This window comes from Heloderma suspectum, chromosome 1 (assembly GCF_057233095.1).
Source record: "Heloderma suspectum isolate Gila_16-S chromosome 1, 16-S_ref, whole genome shotgun sequence".
NCBI classification, from domain to species: Eukaryota; Metazoa; Chordata; class Lepidosauria; order Squamata; family Helodermatidae; genus Heloderma; species Heloderma suspectum.
This window is the reverse complement of record NC_139458.1, coordinates 200548379-200562554: the sequence shown is the minus strand read 5'-3', so window position 1 is coordinate 200562554 and position 14176 is coordinate 200548379. Positions and strand designations below refer to the sequence as shown.

Here is a 14176-nt window from a genome sequence, read left to right as displayed (position 1 = left end):
TGGATGAGATAGGTCTTTGGTCTGATCTAGCATGGCTCTTGTCTGATTTCTGCTCTCATTTACTGGGGCATTTCACGACATGTGATGGTAAATGCTTTCGAATTGTGGGATGTGATGGGGCAGGCAACCTTGTTGAGCCTGTGAGCACATTTTGGAATTTGATAAACTGTTCTGGGCACCACCACAAAATGGCTATCATGGAGATGTGGCTAGTGACAAAGAACACGGAACCTGCCTAAACTACTGTGTAGGAGGGAGAGCTGGGGTCTGAGCCACAACACACTAAACTCCTATGAGCCCCCAGTTGTTGTCAGTGCCTTTTTCTTTATTTCCCTTTCCTTGCTAACTGGGCATGCTGCAGTCTGCAGCTCCCAATTGTCCTTGTTTCCTAAGAATGTCTCTGAGCCCCATCATGTAGCCCAGAGGCATTCACGGGAAATGAAGATGCAGCTGGAGAGCTGGAGGTCCTCCCTTTGCTTAGAATTGATCTCAGCTGCTAGAAATAAAATTCTTTGTTAATTTTAAAAATAATGGGAGGCGTAGGGCACCTTGGAAGGCACCAAGAAAGGTGTCCAGGGGCACCATGTTGCCTACCCCTGGTGTACAAGGCCTATTTCCCCCCCTAGCAATATCATTTGGGATTTTGTTTACCATAGGAGCATCCCCTCCCCTCCCCATCCTTGGATTTTAGTCAAAGCACTCTCTCCTCCAGCACCCCCACTTCCACCCCATTATTTTTCATAAGGGTTCCATAGGACCAGCCCAAGACATTTTGCTGCCTATGATGGAATTTCAAATGGCACCCCACCTTCCCACTGAAGACAAGGTGCAGAGTACCCAATACCAGAGAAACATTTTTGGCACACAATGCAGCAAATCCTGCAAGCACTTCTCCCCACCCCTGGCCTTGTCACCCATCTCCACAGCCCTCCACATGTTGGGGGCTGAGTCTCTGCAGCGGTGAGCTAGCTCTATTTGTGTAAATGGTGCAGGGAGCCTACACAAGCAGAGAAGGCTCCCTGCCGCAGAATTTACCCCCTCCATCACATGGAGGGCTGTGGAGTTGTGCGACAAGGCTGTGGGACTATCCCCACTCTCCCTCTCATGTGATTCTCATTGTGTGGGGAGCAAGTTTCTGAATGGGGGTACAGAGGCAGGCAAAGACAACATCAATGGTGAGGGAGTTGTAGGCCGAAACATCTGGAGGGCTACAAGTAGCCCATCGCTGCCCTATAGCTACAGAAACAGTCAATTGGCTTGATTGGCACAGTTTGGCTTTGGTTGGTCCTCTTTTTCCAACTGGACTGCCCATCCCCACTCCACGGGGCCATCTACCAGCAACTCGCCTGTGGAAAGGATGCCAGGAGAGAGGCAAGGGCAGCGAACAGCACCTGCTCGAGCTCCAGCTGGCTGATTTTGTTTCAAAGTATGGTATGTGAAGTATCAATTCCCATTTATAAATGCTGTGAGCTGCTTTGAGGAGCTCAGTTGAAAAGTGGGATATAAATCTAAGCAAATATCCACTGGAATACATACACAGATTACCTATAGTCAGTGCAGTTTACCCTAGAAAAATAAATTGGCGGTGTTCCCTGCCCGCTCCCATAGTTCCACCTTCACTGGCCCCAATGGAGACTTTTTTCCTTTCAAACTGGGGTAGGGGTGAGGAGGATATCAGGAAGGAAGCAGCTGGGGGAACTTTAAACCTCACTTCCCCATGCATGGTGGTCCTGGTTTAGATCAGGGGGCCACACACTTACTTGTAAGTAAAAAGGAGAGGAGCAGCTGCATGCTACAAATTTAACAGAATGTGTAGTTTGGCCCAGCACTCTCCTTTTCCTCACCTTGTCTACTGCCATTCAGATTTGGGAAAGGAGGGACTGGAAAAATCTCCTAACCCAGGCGGGCAGAAAGTAGATCTCCAGATGGTTTGGACTTCACCTCCCAGCATTCCTGTCTATTCGCCTTGCTGGCAGGGGCTTCTGGGAGTTGAAGTCGAAAACATCTGGAGCTCCACTTTCTGCCTTCCCCTGTCCTAAACTGTACTTACTCCTCCCTGCTTTCCTGTCTCTAGCTTTTCCCTGCCTTGTCAGTATTCCAACCAACACATAATCAAAATATTGACCAAATTACGTCTTCTGCACGGCTGTTTAGACTTAAGATGGATGTGAATACGCATACCCTTCCAAGTAAGAGTTGGTTCCACACACACCCACACATCCATTGCCTTCCATATGTCGAATTATTCCTGGGCTAATTAAAAAGTGTTACCCAGTTTGCAATGCCATGATATGCATAGTTGTGCATATTAAATGTGACCATGCACAAGTGAGCAAGATTTGGGGCTCTCTGGCAAAATTAGGATAAGACTCTCAGTTCTCATTTGTCAATAGCATGCTGCAAGGTCACATGGTGGTAGAGGTGAGTTGGAAAGTCAGTACTGTCTGGAAGCTAAGAACCAAATCTATTCATGTATTACTTCAGTGCTATATAGTGTTATCCACAACCGAATGGAATTCAATGGCAAAACCATTCATGGCTAAAGTCCACATTAAAAGCTTATGCAACAATATTTCTGCTGGTCTTTGAGGTGACACAAAATTATTTGTTGCTTTGGCTGTGACAGATTGGCACAGCTACTCCTCTGTAAACATCTGTTGATGTTCATAGCTCTGGTTTTGGATTCCACTCAAGGATACGGAGGAACAAGAAATATAGGAAAGCAAAACAAAAGGGAGAAGCAGCAGCAAGAAATACAAGAACGATAAAGCAGTGCAACAGAGAAAGTGTTGCTATCTCTAAAGGCTAAAAATGGGCTCAAAGGTGACTTAAGCCTACAGATTTACCATCTTTCAGCAAACAAAGACTATAGCTCTTGCTTCAATGAGATTTGTAACACACATGCAAAAACCTACATTAGCCAAACTGCTCACTGGCATTACAAATGTTTGTCTTTACCTTTTCTCTCCCGAATGACTTTGTTAACAGAAATTGTGGGAGAAGCTGAAATGCAATTTATTCTGCATGTGTGAAAATGCCCCCAAGATCTTAAAAGCACAGCTATGTTGGCTCCCCGTTCAGTCCAGTCTGTCATTTCATTTTCCCTTTGCAGGCCTGCATTTCCTGTTCATAGTAATTCCCACTCACACTTCGCAGGGCTTCCATTTCCACTTTCGTGCCACTAATTAATTAACATGAATCAGTAGGCTATAGGGCACGTCCCAACAAGGTTCACTGACAAGGCATGCCCACATCTCAGAGTTGTTTTTTTCAGACTGACTTTTCAGTACTTGACCTTCATTCTAAAACACATAATGCCACTGATAATTAAGGAACACAGAAGAGAACCAGTTATTCCTGAATGTTTAGCTACAGGTTTATGTTTTGAGATCCAATGTTAATAAGCAATGGCCTCCTTTCAGTTGTGTAACGTAAGGAATCAACAGGTTTAAGAGATTAATGCCTTACAGAAGTACACTGAAGTCTACTAGCAGCCAAGCCTTATTTGGAGTAGGCACAAACTTCTCAGCCCCTTGTTTAGTTATGGGGTGTGTTTTATCATTGCGTTGTTTGCATAGAATCTTAGGTCAAATGCAGAAATTGCCTGCAGCCATAGATGCATTTGTTATATAATTGTATGAAAAGAAAAGGAACCCTTGGGTTTTTCACTTATAGGTACAAAAGCATAGCTGGAAATATTAATAATTTAAATCCCTGGTTATTATGCTACCAAATCAGATGTACTTTGCCTTCTTACCTTGTAGTACTTCCATTGGCAAAACTGTCCAAGCATTTTCCAGATAGGAGATGTAAATATAACGAGCTGTGTTACAGGCAAGGCCGATATACAGTACTCTGTAGGCAGAAAAGAAGGTATTTAACTACTTTAACATTTGACATGCTTTGCACACAGTAACAAACTTTATTATGCTAGCTATCTATCCTCAGTTTTATTTGGGATGGAATATTAAATAGTACTGAATGATCTGAGTTCTAATTTCCAGCTTTTGCACTGAGAGAACTGACAGCTCTTAACCCAATCTTACTTATGTGGAGTATTTGTTAATTGTGTATTTCAATGTTTAGTATGCACCCAATCCTTTACAGTTTGGGGTACATGTTTTGATTGTAGATTCTGCTGGTTTTGTTTTAGCAAAAGCTGAAAACTCCATGGAAGTGTAATTTTCTGATAATCTCAGCTTTCATTGCCCCCCAGTCACAGACACTGGGGATCTCTACACCAGCCTAAAACCCTGCATTTAAAACAGGGCTTTCTGCTTCCATTTTAAATGCAGGATCACAACGACTCCCTTTTTCACGTGCTTCCTTTCCCCCTCCTTCTCCCTGTGTCTGAGTCTTCCATTATCTTCCACTGATCTCCTCTTCTTGCTGCTTTTCCTCTTTTCATGGAGGGAACTCAAACAAAACACAGTTGGGTAATTTGATAGCTTGTTATCTGTGATCTATTTAAAAACGGAACATTTAGTGCAGGAGACACCTTGGAGGATCACAGCGTCATGTAAAGAGCCTGCAAACTTCCATTAAGGAGCAATCTCAGTCGCAGGATAAAAGCTCCATGTGAAGAAAGCCATTGTCTACAGCCATCATACGCTTCCTCCTCAATACCCCACGTATCAAGTTAGCATGTTTTTGAGGAAGTGGGCCCAACATTTGTTAAGACTTTTAAGGTGGCACAGGATTGATTCTTTCTTTCTTTCTTTCTTTCTTTCTTTCTTTCTTTCTTACAATAGACAAGATGGATCCTACTGTGGAATCTGTGAGTTGAGAACACTGTGGCAAAAGGCATGGGGTCGAGAGATTAATAAACTAGACTGATTTTCATAGGTTATCTTCCAGATTATAAATAATTCAAGCCTTCAAGTAAAGGCCAGTTATTAGGTCACTTTCAACCCACTGCCAACATTACAACATATACGCCTATTTCACATGAACATCTATTTTACAAATGCTATTTAAAGGAAGGGTCTCTGCCTCTTGAAATATATCTTTAAAAAAATATAGTACCTGGGCAGGGCTATCTGGTCAGAAGGCAGAACTCAGAGTGGGCCTGATGCAGAAAAAGCAGAGGAGGCCAGTGGGTCCAGTTATGAGCTCAGCACAAAATTTGCACATTCACCCACGCACAGGTGGGCAACACACAGCCCGTAGGCCATATGCGGCCCCCGGGGCCTTTTCTGCAGATCCCACTGTGTTCCCAATGTCATTGCCATATTTACCATGGCAGCAAAAATCATGGCGATTTTGGAGGGAAGCAAGCACACAGGGAGGGAACACCTTATTTGAAAGCAGAATTGTGCCCCCAGAAGCACAGTTTTGCTTGCAAGCAAGGCGCGCACTCCCTCCATGCCTTGTTTCCCTCCAACATCAGCCCAATCTTTCCCTCTGATGCTGCAGCAAATTTGGTGTCAGCAAGTGTGGGATGTGGCCCCTACAGGGTTCCAAAGGGGAGCAATATAGCCCACAGAGTTTGCAAACACCTGACCTAAAGTATACAGATAAAGAACTGTTGGGAGAGGGCAGGAAACCACTTTACCCCTAGCTTTTTTTTTAGCAACTGGCCCCCAAACCAAAAGGAAACCCCAAAGCAAAAGAAAAGAAACATAAGCTATCGGTAACCCTGTATAATGCAATACAAACATATTGCATTATACAGGGGTTGGACTCCATGGTCTTATAGGCCCCTTCCAACCCCACTATTCTATGATAAGGTTGGTAACAATAATTAATTCAATAGAACTGTCTTCAATAGAACACAGTGGCCTTCTGAATAGTTCCGTTTCTCAGAGGCATGTTGTTGTCCCCAAACCTTCGATCCTTCCTTGTTCCAATGTCTAACAAGCAACTAAAGCAAACATAAAATCCTAAAACCAACATAAACCTTTACATCACACCAATCTCAGTAAGTACTAGTTCCAATCCAATGATGAAGGCCCTTGTTTAATCCAGAAAATGAAATACACAATCAAGGTCCTGTTGAGGAAGGGATTCTGGACTGCCAGAGCAATAATGCCCACTTTTGGCATTTATGTTCTATCCTTCCGCAATCTTAGACCTTTACATGTTGGAGAAGTAGGCCTCCCCCAAGAAACTCTGAAAATTACTGCTTACCAAGTAAATATTCAGCTATCGTCAGTGCCTTTTAAAAAATGGTACAGGTATTATTATCCCAACCATTACAAGACCTCCAATATGCCAAGTAAGTTGTGGGTAGTAAGACTAGCATTCCATTCACAGTGAGTTGGGTGCCATCATCCTGCCAATGCATGAAAACATCCAGTTCTTCCAGTTTTCAGTGGAGGTATCATTCTGGCCAATCAGGTGCTCCTTTTCTTATTAAGATTCTCTTTCTTTCTTTGCATCCTATGCAAAATCACCCTAATTATTATTAAATTAAATTATTATTATTATTATTATTATTAATTCAGTGCCATCACTGCAGAGTTTCAGAAATGGAAGAGAAAAAAAGTATAGGTCTCTGCCCCCAAAGAGATTACAAACTAAAATCAACAGAGGGAAAGACACCAGAGGAAGAGGGGGGCTGTAAATGCAATTACAGGTACTTTAGCTGGATTACATTTGAGGATGGGGATAATGTATTTGGCACTAAGTAGACACAGCCTTAATGGCACATCATAATTTCCTATGCCATTTGAAAGCAACTTTCTTGCTGTTTTTCTGGGGAGAAAAAAAAAATGACTGATAGTGTTAAATTCTTTTGTAGCAGGGAAGAGAGGCGGGCTAACCTTGGATAGCTTTTTCTCCTTTTTTCCTACCAGTTTTAGGATATGCAGAGGTCAGAAAAATAAAAACCACCTGAAGTAAAGCTGGGCCATGTTAAAGAAAATGGACAGCTTACCCGACCACATAATGATCACAAGCCTTCATTTGTTCTCTGATGATTACAGCCTGCAGAAGGGCAAAGACATCACCTGCTGTTTCTAGCAACCCAATTGCAGGTGGGGTTTTGCAAAAAAAGGGAAAAAAATCCTGTTTTTCTACTTTCAGCCAGGTCTACTTTTACATGGCATTGACTAAAAGTTTAAAATGTGACCTGCAAAGTCAGAAATACTGGGGCAGGGTTGGGGGTTGGGGATTTTGAAGAAAAAAAGACTGAAAACCAGTCTGTATACCAGTTATTTAGCAACTGGAGAGAAATTTGAAGGAGGGAGCATTATTTGGAGGCTGAGACATGGGAGTGTAAGACGGGGAACAAGTTTTAAAATTTATGGATCAAGGCAGTTTTGCCTGTGAACTTTGTTCTTCTTTGGCCAAACAGACCATATTGTAGCTGCTTTGTACTAGTACTGTAAACAGAAACATGCTGGTAGAAACAGCCATGACATCTCACTGTAAGCACATGACCCTCTGTTTGGAAGTACAAGGAGAGGGGAGAAAAACAAGTCCAGAAATGGACATATGATGCTACCTACTCTGCCAGCAATTTAATCTACTTGATTGGCCTTACGCATTTAAATTGAGTCTAACTCCAACAACAGCTTCAGATGAGCACTTATCAGGACTACATTGTGTGAGTGTGTCACACCCGGCAACATGCAAATACACTGAGCACCACGCATAGAACCTCCACCCCAGTTTCTGATGTGATAATGTACACAACTAAAGACACCTTAATTCTTGCCTATTTCCCATGAGCAATGTGTGACTGGGAGAACTGGTTTGATCCAATGGACAGGGCATTGTATCAACAATGTCCTCAGCCATACATTCACTGGTTCTCAATGTTGTTGTTTATTCGCTCAGTCGCTTCCGACTCTTCGTGACTTCATGGAGCAGCCCGCGCCAGAGCTTCCTGTCGGCTGTCGCCACCCCCAGCCCCAGCTCCCCCAAGGTCGAGTCCGTCACCTCCAGAATATCATCCATCCGTCTTGCCTTTGGTCGGCCCCTCTTCCTTTTGCCTTCCACTTGCCCTAGCAGGCTAGCATCAGCATCTTCTCCAGGGTATCCTGTCTTCTCATGATGTGGCCAAAGTACTTCAGTTTTGCCTTTAATATCATTCTCTCAAGTGAGCAGTCTGGTTTGATTTCCTGGAGTATGGACGGTTTGATCTTCTTGCAGTCCAAGGCACTCTCAGAATTTTCCTCCAGCACCACAGTTCAAAAGCATCTATCTGCCTTCGCTCAGCCTTCCTTATGGTCCAGCTCTGCAGCCATACGTTACTACAGGGAAGACCATTGCTTTAACTATGCGGACCTTTGTTGTCAGTGTGATGTCTCCGCTCTTCACCATTTTATCAAGATTTGTCATTGCTGTCCTCCCAAGAAGTAACCGTCTTCTGATTTCCTGGCTGCAGTCAGCGTCTGCAGTAATCTTTGTGCCTAGAAAGACAAAGTCTGTCACTGCCTCCACGTTTTCTCCCTCTATTTGCCAGTTATCAATCAAGCTGGTTGCCATAATCTTGGTTTTTTTGTGGTTTAACTGCAACCCAGCTTTTGTACTTTCTTCTTTCACCTCTGTCATAAGGCTCCTCAGCTCCTCCTCACTTTCAGCCATCAAAGTGGTATCATCTGCATATCGGAGATTGTTAATGTTTCTTCCAGCGATTTTAACTCCAGCCCTGGCTTCATCAAGCCCAGCACATCGCATGATGTGTTCTGCGTACAGGTTGAATAGGTAGGGTGAGAGTATACAACCCTGCTGTACTCCTTCCCAATCTTAAACCAGTCCATTGTTCCGTGGTCTGTTCTTACCGTTGCTACTTGGTCGTTATACAGATTCCTCAGGAAGCAGACAAGATGACTTGGTATCCCCATACCACCAAGAACTTGCCACAATTTGTTATGATCCACACAGTCAAAGGCTTTAGAATAGACAATAAAACAGAAATAGATGTTTTTCTGAAACTCCCTGGCTTTCTCCATTATTCAGCAGATATTGGCAATTTGGTCTCTAGTTCCTCTGCTTTTTCTAAATCCAGCTTGTACATCTGGCAATTCTCATTCCATGAATTGCTAGAGTCTACCTTGCAAGATCTTGAGCATTACCTTACTGGAATGTGAAATAAGTGCCACTGTTCGATAGTTTGAACATTCTTTGGTGTTTCCCTTTTTTGGTATGGGGATATAAGCTGATTTTTTCCAGTCTGGTGGCCATTCTTGTGTTTTCCAAATTTGCTGGCATATGGCATGCATCACCTTGACAGCATCATCTTGCAAGATTTTAAACAGTTCAGCTGGGATACCGTTGTCTCCTGCTGCCTTGTTATTAGCAATGCTTCTTAAGGCCCATTCAACTTCACTCTTCAGAATGTCTGGATCATTACTTTGTCGTGGTGCTGGAGCTTGAGCACCTCAATGATGCCATGAGCTAAACCATGAAGGGACACCCAAGACGGGAAGGTCATGGCAGAGAGGCCAGACTAAATACGATCCCTGGGGAAGGAAATGCCAACCCACCCCAGTATTCTTGCCATGAAAACTAAATGGATCAGTTCAACCAGAGATATGTCGGTATACCATCGGAAGATGGGACTCCCAGGTCGGAAGGTGGTCAAAATGCTACTTGGGAGGAACAGAGGATAAGTTCAACTAGCCCCAGATGTGATGACGCAGCTAGCTCAAAGCTGAAAGGACGGCTAGCGGCCAACAGTGCTGGTGGTGAATGACGAATCCGATGTTCTAAAGATCAACACACCAGAGGAACCTGGAATGTAAGATCTATGAGCCACGGCAAATTGGATGTGGTTATTGGGGAGATGTCAAGATTAAATATAGACATTTTGGGTGTCAGTGAACTGAAATGGACTGGAATGGGCCACTTCGCATCAGATGACCACCAGATCTACTACTGTGGACAAAAGAACCACAGAAGAAATGGAGTAGCCTTCATAATTAATAATAAAGTGGCTAAAGCAGTGCTTGGATACAATCCAAAAAGTTCAAATTCAGGGTAAGCCATTAAACATCACAGTGATCCAAATATACGCCCCAACCACAGATGCTGAAGAAGCAGAAGTAGATCAGTTCTATGAGGATCTGCGGCACCTACTGGATAGTACGCCAAAAAAAGATGTTATTTTCATTACAGGAGACTGGAATGCTAAGGTGGGTAGTCAAACGACACCTGGAATTACAGGCAAGCATGGTCTGGGAGAACAAAATGAAGCAGGACATAGGCTGATAGAATTTTGCCAAGAAAACTCACTGTGCATAACAAACACTCTCTTCCAACAACCTAAGAGACTACTTTATACATGGACTTCACCAGATGGTCGACACCGAAATCAGATGGACTACATCCTTTGTAGCCAAAGGTGGTGGACATCTATGCAGTCGGTAAAAACAAGACCTGGAGCTGACTGTCGTTCAGATCACAAACTTCTTATTGCACAATTTAGAATCAGACTAAAGAGAATAGGGAAGGCCCACAGATCAGTTCGATATCAGCTCACGAATATTCCTCATGAATATGCAGTGGAGGTGAAGAATAGATTTAAGGGACTAGATTTAGTAGATAGGGTCCCGGAAGAACTATGGACAGAAGTTCGCAACGTTGTTCAGGAGGCGGCAACAAAAAACGTCCCAAAGAAAAAGAAAAACAAGAAGGCAAGATGGCTGTCTGCTGAGACACTGGAAGCAGCCCAAGAAAGAAGGAAAGCAAAAGGCAACAGTGATAGGGGGAGATAAGCCCAATTAAATGCAAAATTCCAGAGGTTAGCCAGAAGAGATAAGGAATTATTTTTAAACAAGCAATGCACGGAAGTGGAAGAAGATAATAGAATAGGAAGGACAAGAGACTTCTTCCAGAAAATTAGAAACATGGGAGGTAAATTCCAGGCAAAAATGGGTGTGATCAAAAACAAAGATGGCAAGGACCTAACAGAAGCAGAAGAGATCAAGAAAAGGTGGCAAGAATATACGGAAGAACTGTATAGGTTCTCAATAGAACATCATTAATAATCAAATCTCAATTTCCCACTTGGTTTTGTTTTTAATGAAAAATCTGCTTCACATGGCTATTGTGAAGATCAGTCAGTAGTACATTTTATCCAATAAAAGGGATAGTGTTCAATAATAATATTGTCAATGTAATTCAAATATTTAAAAGAAATAAGAGCAGCCATGAGTCAGGATTATCAAAGAAAATTTTACTGAATATTTTTCTTTTTTAAAAGATAGTTCCCAGCATTGATGTGTTCTATTCAGAATGCTTTCCAAGTGTCTTGATCCCAGGCAACATTTGACGTCAGCTCTCACTGCTACAAAACTGATTTCTAAATATTTACATTGTATAGTCAGCAGTATAGCACTTTTCCACATGATGAAAGAAAGACAACACCACCATTTTAGCATTAGCATGGGATCTTTGCCCACCTTTACAACACACCTCCAAGACACTTAAAAGAGGCAGCTGTTATATGTCAGCCTTCCCCAACCCAGTGACCTCCAGATGTATCGACTAGAACTCCCATCATCCTTATACCAGCATGGCCAGCTATGGGATGATGTGAGTTCTAGTCCAACACATAGACCGCAGAAGGGATTTGAAGAGAATTGTCACCGCTTCATTTTTTGTTAAGCAAGGGCAGAGTTGTACTTCTGTACCAGAGAGGGCACAATGTACAATCTGGAAAGGACAAAAAGTAACATGAAAGACAGCAATGATGAAATGGACAGGAATTGTTGAAGGAGGAAAGCATGCCTTTCCCAAACTTCAACTCTTTTTGTTTTCAGAGGCCTCTTTCAACACTGTAGTGATGAACAAAGGAACAAAAACCAGAATATAACTTTCAAAAAGTTGTATTGGCACTGAAGTGGGAGTTGTATTACTTGTTGCCTCATCCACAGAAGTGTTGCCTTGAGAAAAGACAGGGATCCCCTGCGACAGAGCAACAACTGCAAATTTATTTCAAGTCATTAATGTTTTGGCATTATGTGCTAAGAGCTGCCAGGCACGGAGCAACTGATTCTACAAAGATAATACCAACCTGTCTCTAAGAAGGTGAAAAAATATGATTAAACTAAACTAGATACACAGGCGGTTCTTAAAATTTTGGTAGCATATACTTTTATAAAATGATGCGTTTGGGGAAGTAGCCGATAAAGATAATCATTCCCTCTGTTTCTGATTTAAGTCTCTGAGTACTTCCACTTATGTAGCCAAAATGGCAGCACCCTCACAAAAGAGAGAGGTACCACCAGAGTCAGGTTAACCCTGAGGTTTGCAGAAGTACAAAGAAAGCAAGGAAAAAAAGCCCTAAGGGGTGGGGGTAAGGGGAACCAACGAGGACTAAGCCCACAGAATGCTGACTGAGAGGAAAAAATGGAAAACTTGGTGGGGGAAGGGGCATGGAATGAAGTGGCTGGAAATGGAGGACAGCAGAAGAGACACACAAGATATAAAAAGCGTAGAAAGAATAATCTCATTCACTGGATATTTCCTGGTTCACACCAAGAAGCTATTTTTAAGCGGCCCAAGGACAGAAGTTATGGCTTTAAAATCCAAGATGTTAAATTAGCTGGAATTGGTCAGTGGCATATCCACACACACCTGTAAAAAAAAAAAAATGGGGAAAAAATCCAAAAAACAATCCAACGAGGACTGAGCATGCTCAGTAGGCACAGAATGCTGACTAACTATTGAAGGGAAAAAAATGGAAAATGGGAGGGGGAATGGAAAGAAGAGAAGCACTCCACACAACACTTTGTTTCACAGTCCTCTTTGTTCAATCTATTTACAGTCTTTAAAGATGCTATTTATGATACTCATGTTCTATTTAAAATTTTCTCTTATAGCATTTGGTCTGACTGATAGGCTAAATGTATAGAATCTCAAGTGACTCATATAAATCTCTGAGGAAGCATACTCAACCAATTAACCAAAATATAGACTCTGTTTGCTTGCTCTCAATACGAAACCCTCTGAAGTTAATAAAAACATCTGTCAAAATTCCTGGCCAAAGAAGATGTATTTTAAAAAACAACTGATTTTAATTTTTTTATTCTTTTTTAAAATGTCAGGTATTTTTATGGAAAGATAATAACTTCTGAAATGAAGCATTATACGCAATACACTAGCCAGATCCTACCCATGTTAGCTGAAATAAGATCTACTGTTTTCACATTTATGGTGGGGGGAAATAAGCCACAGTGGCTTATTTCCCCTCCCCACACATGCCCACTGCATGCCAAGGAGAGGGGGATTAGCATAATTACCCTTGGCAGCATGGCTTCCGGTGTCATGTGAACCTGGCCAGGCTGGCTTGCTACCATGGTTAACACAAGCCACCCAAGAACCCTGAGTTCTGGGGTGGCTTGTTAACCATGGCAACAAGCCATCCTGAAAGGGTTCGCTCAGCATGGGAAGCTGTGCTGCTGAGGGTAATTATGCTGATCCACCCACGCAGAACTGGCATGTGCAGGGTGGTTAACAAGCTACAGTGGCTTATTAATAACCCTGCGATTGTTTGAACCACATCAGTATGTCCATTATGCTTACTCCCAAGTAAATGTTTTTACTATTTTTATAAATGTTTTAATTATTTTGTATTTCAATATTGCATTTTTATTTTTTCCTTGTAAGCTATCCAGGGAACATGGATTGATGGGCGGCCATATAAATCCAATAAACAACAACAAAAAATAAGGGGCTTCCCACTGAACAAAAGTCACCAGAGATACTAGGAACCAGAAAATATCCTCCTCTATATCACCAACTTAATAAACAAATCCCAGATGGATGATTATATACTATTTTATGACCATCTAATTACCCAAATTCTGAACTAGATTCCGTTCTCAAATGATAAATTTTTATTACTCCACAGAGAAAACAGCACTGGCATTTATTTCACATCTCATTAGACAAAATAATGTTTCTCAATAAATTGCCTTGACTTTTATCAATGCCCAAACTACTAAGACAATCACTAACATTAAAACTGCTTTGTTTTCTAAAATTCCAAGTATATTGTTTTCATTAATGTTAACGGGAGCTGCAAATCTTCAACTTTTCATTTACTTTCATATTCTTTTGGCTCTCAGATTTGAGCATTTAAAAGTTTGCTCATTCAAATACTAATTACATGACTTTTTATCCAAGTAACCACCAGAATATTTAAGGAACTGCTTTGTATTAATGTAAGAACATTCTTTCATATGCTAGGGAAACAATGCAGTAAGTAATCTAAATTTGTAAT

The 14176-nt window shown here is 42.0% G+C and overlaps 1 protein-coding gene across 3 annotated transcripts in view; it reads right to left on the bottom strand.

The window, feature by feature from the left end:
• Positions 1-14176, bottom strand: part of MFSD6 (major facilitator superfamily domain containing 6) — a 55533-nt gene that overhangs the window by 18902 nt on the left and 22455 nt on the right. For all 3 annotated transcript variants that reach the window (XM_084816157.1, XM_084816177.1, XM_084816167.1), the window contains exon 3: positions 3758-3855. In XM_084816157.1, coding sequence (XP_084672283.1) covers positions 3758-3855 — 98 coding nt within the window. The remainder of the gene's footprint in view (positions 1-3757; positions 3856-14176) is intronic.